Source organism: Pholis gunnellus, assembly GCF_910591455.1.
Source record: "Pholis gunnellus genome assembly, chromosome: 14".
Classification (NCBI taxonomy): Eukaryota; Metazoa; Chordata; class Actinopteri; order Perciformes; family Pholidae; genus Pholis; species Pholis gunnellus.
This window is the reverse complement of record NC_136541.1, coordinates 9,034,021-9,045,732: the sequence shown is the minus strand read 5'-3', so window position 1 is coordinate 9,045,732 and position 11,712 is coordinate 9,034,021. Positions and strand designations below refer to the sequence as shown.

The 11,712-nt window shown below is 40.1% G+C and overlaps 1 protein-coding gene across 1 annotated transcript in view; it reads left to right on the top strand.

Annotated features, from left to right (window-relative positions):
- Positions 1 to 1,758: 1,758 nt before the first annotated feature.
- Positions 1,759 to 11,712, top strand: part of LOC306706251 (retinal-specific phospholipid-transporting ATPase ABCA4-like) — a gene marked incomplete at its 5' end in the record, with an annotated part of 33,898 nt that continues 23,944 nt past the window's right edge. Inside the window, 9 exons of the mRNA XM_079173250.1 lie at positions 1,759 to 1,824; positions 2,026 to 2,119; positions 2,320 to 2,461; positions 2,602 to 2,741; positions 3,647 to 3,774; positions 3,981 to 4,178; positions 7,257 to 7,346; positions 10,176 to 10,413; positions 11,331 to 11,470. Coding sequence (XP_079029376.1) covers positions 1,759 to 1,824; positions 2,026 to 2,119; positions 2,320 to 2,461; positions 2,602 to 2,741; positions 3,647 to 3,774; positions 3,981 to 4,178; positions 7,257 to 7,346; positions 10,176 to 10,413; positions 11,331 to 11,470 — 1,236 coding nt within the window. The remainder of the gene's footprint in view (positions 1,825 to 2,025; positions 2,120 to 2,319; positions 2,462 to 2,601; positions 2,742 to 3,646; positions 3,775 to 3,980; positions 4,179 to 7,256; positions 7,347 to 10,175; positions 10,414 to 11,330; positions 11,471 to 11,712) is intronic.

Here is an 11,712-nt window from a genome sequence, read left to right as displayed (position 1 = left end):
ACTCACGTACTCATATGTGACTAAGTCAAAACTCAGATTTATTTTGTAGGTGTTGAGACTGTCTTGCAGAGTGACAATAACAGATGAATCCTGCTCATAGACACTTTGATGTTCACTTTGGCTCCTATTGTGATCAAACCTGTGACCCCTCTCCACCGCAGGACTGTATTTCTCTCCGCCAGTATCCTCTCTAGCAGATATCCCCCCTAATTCTGCCTCAAAATGGTTGACTGTTGTCTTTTTTTTCTGCTTACCCATGTTGAGCTGGGAGATTAGAGCAATCAGATTAGGAGTGCTGCTGACCTGCAGGCAGGGGGGAGAGAGAGAGAGAGAGAGAGAGTGGGCAGCGAGGACTCATACGGAGCTCTTCTACCTTACTTAATGTGTTTCCACTACATCAGCTGGTCTGTGAACCGGTTTCTCTCGATGTCGTACGACTTTTATATCATTCCATAAGAGGTAAGGAACTGCTTTGTTCTTTTTGTTGACAAAATAGGATGTGTTGCAAGATCACGTAAGAGCTGACAGGTATGTGGTTGCTAATTAGTTTCTCCGAATGCTTCTAGTCAAACATAATGTAAAGGTGTGAAAACGGAGATCCTGGTACATGCTCTTTTATGATGTGTTTACCCTCATGGCTTCTTGTATCTGTTACTTAAACATGCAGCAGTTTTTCAATGCGAAAACAATTTCTCCACGTTTCTGGAAGGAAGTCCTGCTATGTGTAATTACTGTTTGAGCAATAAGGTGATTTCAGAGTAGTCGGACGGTAATGATACCCTTCAGTCTCCCGTTTTAGTCTCACAGTCTTTGTCCTCTTGTTGTTCTAGACAAGTATTTATGTCCCTGCATCCTCAGTTGGCCAGTCTGAGGTAATCTATTGGACATGTCACTCTGAGCAAATTACTCATGTCCGACATTCTCTGAGCTCGTCTGCACATGACGTGTTTATGGTTTGTTTTTTTATCAGTGTTCAGTCCCAAAATGATTTTGTCTTTTGGAATTAAGCTTGTATGATAGAGCAGGGTACAAATTGGATTCATCAATCGCATACCAACTTGTGTTTCTATGTTGCTAAGAACGTTGTTGGACTATATATTTTAATATTTGTGACTTTGTTTTACCAACGTGTAGAAAAATCCCCTCCTTTTGTCAACATGCCTACACGACAAACCTTAAAGCTGTCAGTGCTTCGCTCAGGAGCACTTCAGCTGGGTGTACGCTTTCCAAGTGGTTTGAAATATGGTCTTTCCAAGGTTGTAGTCAAGACCACCTTACTTAAATCCACAAATCCAAGTTAATGCGAAGACCAGGTAGAGTCAAGCTCGGGTCAAAGCCAGAGCAAAGTCAGTGCATTTGAAGATCAACAATGATGTATGTGACTGAGAAAAGAGTAATCCATAGATCAAAGGCTTGATCTATAGATATGTAGATATGCCGTTACATTAAAATCATCCAAGTTTTTTTGGAGACTGTGAAAACAGACTAAAAAAAGCAACAACAAAACAAAAACAAACTGGTCGACCGTGGAAAATATTACACGTTAAAATGTTTCAGAGAATTAAGCAAAAGTCAGGTCAAAAACTAAATTCCAGCGGTCTCAAGACCAGACCCAATAACTGTAGTCCTGGGTCTCTGCTTGGCTCACTGATCGTACCTACAGTAGATGGTCCAGTGTCTCCGTGAGTGCCACTGATGGAGTTGCGTATCTGCAGGTTTGTCACAGTCTGATGACCGAAGGGGTAAAGCTGCGGAGCAATGAAGACAGGCTCTCAAATCCGCCTGTTACTGTGGAAAAACTGGACCCTCCGCAAGAGACAGAAGGTATTATCATGTGTATGACCTTAGAAACACTATTCAGCATAATGCAAAACAAATACAGCAACACCTTCTAACAGCCTTATAATAAAGTCTTCAGACTGGTAGAATGTGTTCCAGGGCCGTCGTGTCCGATTAGATTGTACAAGTGTTCCAATTTGTCTTTGTGTACATACAGTAACTCCCACTTTACTTGTTTCTGTACAGGTCCGCTTCCTGATTGAGATCTGCTGGCCAGTGTTGTTGTTCATTGGTCTGGTGTGGCTGAGGAAGGCCAATCCACTGTACCAACAACATGAATGTAAAAAGAACAACTCTTCAATAACGAGCTATTTTAGTGGCTCTGTTTAATGAAATTCTGTAAAACTGAATAAAATAAATGGGCCGCCTCGAGTGAGCTTTTCCTTTCATGGGGAGAATAACGCATCTTTACCTTTTGGCAGCTCTTTTAAATTCACTTCCCCTGCCCTCACATTCACATTGTGATTTCTGTTTCTTCAGGTCATTTCCCCAACAAGGCCATGCCTTCAGCCGGGATTCTGCCCTGGATCCAGGGCATCTTCTGCAACGTCAACAACCCCTGTTTCAGATATCCAACCAGGGGAGAGTCTCCAGGCGTTGTCTCCAACTATAATAACTCGGTGTAAGCCTAACCACAGCCCTCTAACCTTGTAAACCTCCACAGTGCCCTTTTTCATTTACTTATGTTTGTGTTCAATAATCACATTGTTGATTACAGTTGATAAATTAGACTGATTCAGTGTGTTTCTTGGCTTGCTCTAGATTGGCCCGGTTCTATGTTGATGCCCAGGAGCTTCTGCTCGATGAGACGGAGGTCCAGCAGATCGGCCGTCTTTGGCATGATATGTCGTCCTTCTCAAACTTCATGGAGACGTTACGCAACAACCCATCTGTGGTGTCAGGTAAAGCGCAAATGTGAGAAATGGTTCAGACAGCAGCACTTCCCTTTCAAGTGAAATGGCAAGTAAAAGTCGTTTTTTTTCTCTCTCAACACTGTAATCAGACACACGTCAGCTGTCTATGATTGTAGCTTTCTGGACAAGATTTTGAAACCAATTGTGGACATACTTTTCCTTTTAAAAGGGTGATTTTCTTTTAAAGTTATTACAAACTCTTACCGTACCCTCTCAGGAAACGGTAGCATCACTTTGATCTTAACCTTTAGATCTTGTTGTTTTCTGCACATCCTCTTTCTGTTGGTGTTTCGTGTCTTGTGTTTGTCAGAGCTCCACCTTTCTCATCCGTTTTAAAAAGCCTCCCTTTGACTTTAGATGTCTCATTTCTATGACGCATTTAGCTAAATTAGTCTGTGTACATTAGCATTAATCTTTCACCAGTACTTGAATTGTCAGATTTTGGATATGGATGAAGTGGTGGACGTAAACTTTATACATTTGTGTTAATGTTTGGGTAACTACTAAAAGCACGTGACTGCAATATCCAGGATAGAGGTGTAAAATCTCTCTTTTCCCTGTTATTCTGTTGGACGTCTCGTTCCCTGGTAATATTCACGTTATTGTGGTGACTCATATGCACAGGATTGGTCATGACTTGACCTGAAGGCTCACATTATAAAGGTTGTTTTTAATATTACTCCAATTTAAATGTACTAAACATTTTTTGGCAGGGATATGCGTACGATCCCACATCCTCTTGCTCACTGGACTTTCCCTGAAACATTCTGAATATCGCTGCCAATCTTTCTCGCTGTGAATCATTTCCTCTGTGTAGTCCAGTGCTGGTCGGGTCAATGTGGCCTTTAGTGGTTCTAACCTTTCACTCTCTCTGCTTTTGATGTTTCTTGTAGGCCGTGGGCTGAAGATAAATGATATTCTGAAGGATGACGAGGTTCTGACGGCCTTCCTTTTGCGAAACGCTGGCCTCTCTGAGTCTATTGTCTACCAGCTCGTCAATGCAGAAATACGACTAGAACAGGTGCCATTTGGAGGGATGAATGGGAAAAGTTCAAGCTTTGACTGATATTAGGTCCTCTTGGCCTATATCAAAACCATATTGAATAACTTAGATATTTTTCTGTGGTTTAAAATCAATAATAAGAGGTGCTTGTAACAATAAATGAGGATTCTTTTAGATATATCCCACAATAAATCAAGCATTCCTTTTATTTTCACGTTTCCCAGTTTGCCTTTGGTATCCCAAACCTGCAGCTGAAAGACATAGCCTGCAGCCAGGCTCTGCTGGAGCGCTTCATCATCTTCCCCAGTCGCATGGGGCTCCACGGGGTTCGCAACGCCATGTGTGCGCTCAGCCAGCAAAGCCTGCAGAAGATAGAGGACATCCTCTATGCTAACCTGGACTTCTTCAAAATCTTCAAACTGGTGAGTTGTGCTTTTTTTATGCCAATATGTCAGAGTCGAATGAATAAATAAACAGTGGTATGGCATTCAATAATTGTATATTCATATTATACCTGTCAGTCAAATTTTTCTACATTAGCCTGTATTTCTGATGCTCTTCATAGCTTCCTGCTGTAACGTGGATGTTGTTCCTTAAATACATCCTTTCCTCCCTGTTTTTACTTTCCTTGTTGACATGGTAGTCATTGTTTCCGGCCAGAGATCCTCTGAAGGATGCATTTGATTCAAATTGATACATGTATGGTGTACTAGCTAGTACTCCTGGCAGCAGGACGGTCTATGTGAGATTGAGTAAGAATACAATCCAGTGTGTGTGCGTGCTCACCCAGTTTTTAAAATAATCTTTGGACAACAATCAAAGCTCCATGGCACAGCACAATGAGATATATCTGTCTTTGGATACACAGAAAAGTCATTGTTGGTTTTGGTCTTTTTAATGGGATTTCTTGACTATAAGAAAAAATGTGAATTATCACAAGACTTGGAAGTCCCTTCATATTTCTTTAGACGCTGTGTCACCAGGTACATTTACATTCCCCACTCACCGTCATAGAACTGTTTCTCCCCACTGCTCTAGTAAAATAGTGTAGTCAGCTTGATACTGTGATATTGTTTCCATATCAGCGCGACCAAACATTCTGGATTGTGTACTTTCTTGTGACCGCAAATGTGTTGGTAGCTCATTGTTCCATTGTAGCGCTGCTGGTGATGCCAGGACGGCATGTGAGGCCAAGTGGCTGATTCTAGCTAGCTCTGCCAGACCTGTTCATTCAGTCACTGGCTTCATTTTGGGACTAAATTGGCTTCAAATGGTTTCAAATATATTTACGAAATGCAAGAAACATAGAGGAGGCAGAGCTTTTCTTTGTTTCCTCTGCGTGGCACCACAAGTTACAGATCAATCTATTAATGAAAGACATTTTTCATTTATTTAATGTATTTGTAAAGTATATCCCCTTTCAGAAGTAGATGTATCTTTATAGAACAGTAAAGAAAAGAAAAGTAGCATTATGAAAATGAGATACATCATCAAACCGTACTATGTTAATCTTGTTTCCCCTTCACACCCTCTAATTTCTTCTATATATGTCAGGTGAGTCAGGTGAAAGCTGATGGCATTATCCCTCTTGGCCTGTTTTTCTAATGGGCTTAGCTAGACCCCGCCTACAGTCTGTGAGTTATTCTGTAAGACGTGATGCTGCTTCTTCTATAAATGCATTACCAACATATGTTAGTCGCATGGAAGGAATGCAGTGTCTTACGTTACCTCTTTTTTGAGGTAAATCGACTAGAGCAGTTGCAGGAGTTACATAAACGAGGCACAGTCTTGATTGATGTCATGGATGTTGGATGGATAGACTAAATGACCAACATTGATTGACGATTTGATTAGCATGACTATAAAGTTATTTAATCATTTTTCATTCTGTATTTTTTTTAATTATTTATTTCTCTTTTTTTATAGTCTCTTTTCGGTAATATTTTTATTACCATTTTTTATTTAGTTCTTCTCGCAAATCCATCTTATCTGAGATTATTTTTTTCATAATGTTCCTTTTTGGCTGTTTTCTTCTGTAATATCCATTTACTCATTCACTATTTGTACCTGCTTATCCTCTCTAGGGTCACTGAGGGCTGAAGCCTATACAATATGAATCAATATAAAATATATTATATTGAAAAAATGTACTTGCAATTGGAAACTACCTTGTGCTGAAACATATTTTAAATGTTTTTTGCAGTTAAACAGTACTTCCCCAGAACAGTACTGTACGTTTACAACTGTTATAAGGAAACGTAAAGCTCCTGAAAACGTAAAGTTAAAAAAAACAACAGAAACATTGTTCGGTCTACTACTCAGAAACAGCTTCATTAGGACTGTGTAGGTATCGGTTTGACAACCGCTAAACAACCTACCAACTGTCATCAGATTCTCATTTAGATGTGTTGCTACCCTTTGATTGGCAAGTTATGTAACATCCCCTTTTTCCAATGGAAACCCGCCCACTTTGAACTGGAACTTTGGTAGAAAATTGTACATTTGTGTATGGAAAATATAGAAATGCGGAGAAAACACCATCACAATATAATGAGATCTGGCTCAATAGCTATGAGGCAACACTACCATACATGCAGCATTAAACTCTGAGGCTGTAGTTAGCAGTATTGTTGAGGTATTGTTATTCTATCTTTTATTTACTGTGCACATATTGGTAACATTGTCTGTGAATATGAGAGAAATATGACAATTTATACAAGTTTCTTGACTCTTTATCCAGTAAACATTAGTTTGTACTACGGTAGCATCTTAGTGGGGATCTATGCATTTAACCCATTACCTCTGTTAAGTTTAAAGCCCATTACAACAGTGACCTCTGCCTTGAAACGCAGTTACGCTCATGACTCCCTTCTCCCATCCACCTCTCAACACGCTCCCTTTCTATTCCCTCGCTTTCTCTCTTTCCCCCCTGCACCGCCGCCCTCCTTCCTTCGTTCATTGAAATGCAAGCGCGAGGAATGCAGGAGGAAGGATATCACATGTGCGTGTTTGTCTTTGCATTCGGGGTTTCCGTAGCCCTCACCACTCTGCTCTGACCAGGCCTTTTCTTAACGCCTACTGCTAATGGTTTCTCAAGATAAAATCATTGAAGGAGTTTTAGCGGAAGTATGTTTCGATATCGAACAACTGATACAGTTCAAGTTTGAAACAGGTTCATTTCCTCAATAAATACAGGCAACACCTAAATTGTGTGACAAAAAAAAGAAGGCAGAATGGATAGTGTGAGTCTGGGTAAAGAAAATGGATTCCTCTTTGCAACAAATATTTCTTGAAACTCTGTTTCCAGGACTTTTTCACAGGTTTCTTGAAAGATATCAATGTTTATCAGTCTAAGGGGATCATGGGACATTACAGAGCAGTGATGTTTGTGATACAAAAGAACAAAGAGCAAATTATGTTCAACCTCTTCTATTTATTTTTAAAACACTGGATGAATATTGTTCACTTGACTGATACATCTTGTGACTTTGTTTGCCCAGATGCCTCAGGTTTTGTACAGCAGCTCCGAGGGGATTGACCTGCACCTCTGGGGTCGGGTTCTCAAGGCGACGTCGGAGAAAGTCCAAGTTGTAAGTGCTCCAAAGACCATCAATCCATTTTTACTCCCGGCTACTCAGTCCTCAGGCACCAATATTTTTAGCCCTGCAGGAAACTCGTCTCTTCCGCTGCTCCCAGTTTGAGAATTGCTCACAGAGGAGGCTGAGTGATGGGCTCAACAATGTGGGGTGAACGTGTGTGTGTGTGTGTGTGTGTGTGTGTGTGTGTGTGTGTGTGTGTGTGTTAACAACCTTCATGTGAACTGTACAAGCGCTGATGTGTCATTGTACGCTCATGTGATATGTGTGTAAGAACATGTGTATGTGCGTCATGTTTATAACGTGCATATTTGTGTGTGTGTGTGTGTGTGTGTGTGTGTGTGTGTGTGTGTGTGTGTGTGTGTGTGTGTGTGTGTGCTAGCACATACAGATTGTGTCTCACGTGTGTAGTTGTGCATGTATCTTCATCACTGTATGTATTTATTACATACATTTATTATTTAAGAAATCTGAATCAAATAGAACAGAAATGAAATATGATAAAAGAGAATACAGCAGATACTGTAGCGGAATGTTATATAATGTAAAAAAATATTGTAGATAAATAGCATAGAATAGATTTGACAGATAATAGAATAGATGTTATGAATAATAATAACATATTAATGATAATTATATTAGATATATAATAACAGAAGAGAATAGAACCAAATAGATATTGCAGATAAATAGAATAGTTATTGTAGATAAATAAAATAGATAATGTAGATAAAAACATAGAATAGATGTAGATAAATAGAAAAGAATAGATATTGTAGATCAATAAAACAGAATTGAATAGACATATACAACAGAATATAATTGAATATATAATGTCGGAATAAAGAATTGAACAGATATTGCAAAGACATACTATAGATATTATGTAATCTAGCATATTTTACAGAACAGGATAGAATAGAATTGAATAGACGTAAAAAAAAATAGAATAAAATAGATACTTTTTTCCATTAATCTTGGTATGTGCTTTTATAAATTGCTCTTCTACCAGTTAGTATTGTTACATACTAATTAAGACGAGCACACATGCAGAGACAGAATGACTGGGATTGTGTTGTGTGTTTCAGCACGTTCACTGAATGTCCCGGGGGCTAGTGCATCCCATCATCACCTTAGGCAGGGTGTGGGAGAGAGAGACGGGGTGGGGGGCTCGAGGGAGAGAGAGAGAGAGAGACATTCCTCTGAGGTGACACATCCTGTAGGTGGGTCCTTTGTATCACTGTGGTGACGGAAAGGCGAGCCAAATGCTCTCATTACCCACCTCTCCTTCCTTTCAATTTACTGTGTGTGTGTGCGTGTGCGTGTGTGCGTGTGCGTGTGTCTGTCTGTGAGATAATAAATAAGAAAAGGGAGGAAAATGGAGTGAGAGCGAAATAAATCAGCAGTGTGTTTTAGCATGTGTGTGTGTGTGCATGTATATGTTCACCCGTAAAAGGATGCTTTGAGTGTTGGCAATGAGTCATTTTAATCACTGACCCCTGGAACCACTTTGATTATGTTACGATATCGTCTTCATTTAAAATTGTAAGGGGATTATAGCGCTAGTCTAATAAAGATGAAGGCTTATGAACAAATATTACTGGAAGAACTCCACTCCACCTAAAATCAGATCCCTCCAGAGATTATCTAAAGATTTGCAACAGTCATTTCTCAGATTTGAGGACGAAAACATCTCAAACATAAAACTCTAAATCATTGGCAGCCCCCTCGCTATTTCTTTAGAAAGGAAATGATGCGTACCGGGGAGAAATACACTTGGATGAAGCTATTTTTGTTCAATCAATAGGAGGATATTTAGCCCATGTGAGAGGAGAGGCGTCCGTCCAACATGTTTGCTTATCTTTCAAACTATTGTTTTCTAGTGATGGTTTATGCTATGCTATTCACACAGTACGAACAAATATGAAGAACATAAATAACCCTGGTCTGTGGATAATTATCTGACTAGAGGTCAAATAGCTTGAAGCTAATTATTTAGGCGTCATAGTAATACTCAACATTTAGATATGCCGTTGGAGATAGGATGGTGTCTTGTCCCTGGTTGGCAGAGTTGATGACCAGACATGAGTCAAAGAATAAGAACGTTAAGGTGGTAAGATAAGGCACTTAAGAACCTAGCTAGTGTGGTACTGTTTATCAGACTGGGGTCAAATCCTTTTTTGGAAGTGAGTATTGAGAGTTGTATTTTAAAGTGTGGTAGCTCCTGACTTTTTTGGTGTTACCACATCAGGACAGTTGATAAAAGAGCAGGGAATTGTTTTGTACTTTTGATATATGATTTAAAAAAAGCATACGTTTGAAACAGATATTCCAGCCGTGCTATATCAGTCTGTCAGTTGATCCACCACTCTGGTCCAGACTGAAATATCTCAGTAACTATTGGATGGATTGCCATGAAATTCGGGGAAGACATTCAGGGTCCACTTATGATGAATCTTACCTGCAGATGTCTTGATGATCCCATTAGCCTAAATTGTGGTTTTGTGTCTTATTAGCAATTATTTCATGCTAACATGCTAAACTAAAATGGGCTCTGCATAAGTACAACTTCAAATAGCCGCTAGCAGGCTGTAGAAGAATTTGGTTTTCTGTGTTGTGTTTGTACCTATATTTTAAAACGGCTGTGTGACACACATAGAAAAGGATGAGGGTAGAAGGCAAACCTGAAAAGAAACATATGCTGTTGTTATGGACGATAGCTGGATCTAATGAAGGTTTTAAAACGGTATCAATTTAACAATCAATTTGTACATTGATCTCTCAGAGGTTCTCTTTCAACTGGCCATCTCTGACTTTTTCCAGCTGATGGAACGGAAGAGTTCTCAGGAGCTCCTGAAGGCGGTTTCCTCTCTGTTTCAAAACGGGGGTCCCTCCTCATTCACACAGCTGATGTCCAGCGTGTCGAGCCTCTTCTGTGGATACCCAGAGGGAGGCGGCTCCAGGGTCCTGTCCTTCAACTGGTATGAGGACAACAACTACAAGGTGTTTCTGGGAGTCAATGTAACCAAGAACCACAACTATGTCTACGACGACACTGCCAGTAAGTGAAGAGGTGTTGAACTGTAAAAGTCTCAATGTATGAAAAGAAGATCAGGCACACTTTTTGATCATACTATCGTTTCAGTCTCTCTGAATCTCTATCAAGAGTGTTTTACACGCCCATTCTGTGTGCACAGGTGAAGATCCATTTTTAGGAAATGAAAACAAACAAGCTACACACCACAATACATAATTAAATCTATTTACAATAATATTTCCAGAAATTGCATTTGTGATGATGGAAAACATCGGCCTTACAGCTTTCATAAGTCATTCAGAGTTGTGTACTCGTATGCATTGCTTGTATCTCGAACGTACAATAAGAAGGTCTATAAGAGTTTTAGGAGCATGGCATGCAATGGTATCTCATCATTCAATCCTTTGAAGGATAGAGTTTGCAAATGTAATATCCTGTATACCTTTTTTTCTATAGAGTGGTGCAGGAATGAGTTAGCGTTTTGGCACTTCGTGTTCCCTCGTCTCAAAGTCGATGGGTTTTTTGAATAGGCTTTTGGTGAGATGCCTGAAATAAGGTCTGTGGTCAACACAAGCTTTTTTCAATGAGAAGTCTTGTAAATTCTTTTAGTCCATCCAAGTCCATCCATCAAACAGACACAATATGTCATCAATGTATCAATGTTTCTTTGTGGGATTATATATACATTCTTTGAATGAATTCTGAGCCACAGCAGTGTGATACATTCCAATGCAATATGAAAAAAACATATAAGAGTCTGTAAATCACCATAAAGCTGTTGGATAAGCGCTGGGTAACTAATTTAGCATACTTGACTGCTGTCTGTAACTTTATTGATGGCATCTGAATGCTACTAAAGCAATATGATGCTTTATATCTCTTACTAAATCTATTTTCATCTTCTTCTAATCTTGCTGTTTTTGCAATTGCTCTTCCATTAGCTCCCTCCTGCAACGCCATGATGGAGACCCTGGAGTCCAACCCTGTCACGAAAATTGTGTGGAATTCCGTCAAGCCCCTGCTGATGGGAAAGATCCTGTACACCCCCGACTCCCCTGCCGTCCACAAGATATTAAAGAGAGTAAGCGAGACCACCTCCAGCCCGACCCCTCACCTCTCTGTCTCTACGCTCACTTTTTTTTCTCTCCTTCTCCATTTCTTTCACCACTCTATCTGTTTTTTAATGCGTCCACTCCAAGCCCCCACCCTTCTTAGGAATGAGCTGACTACCGAGGCAGAGGAGGGTGGAGGGATTGGGGGGGGGGGGGGGGGGGGGGGGGGGGGATCTGCTGCAATGTGAGGGAGGGGAAGAGGAGGGGAGAA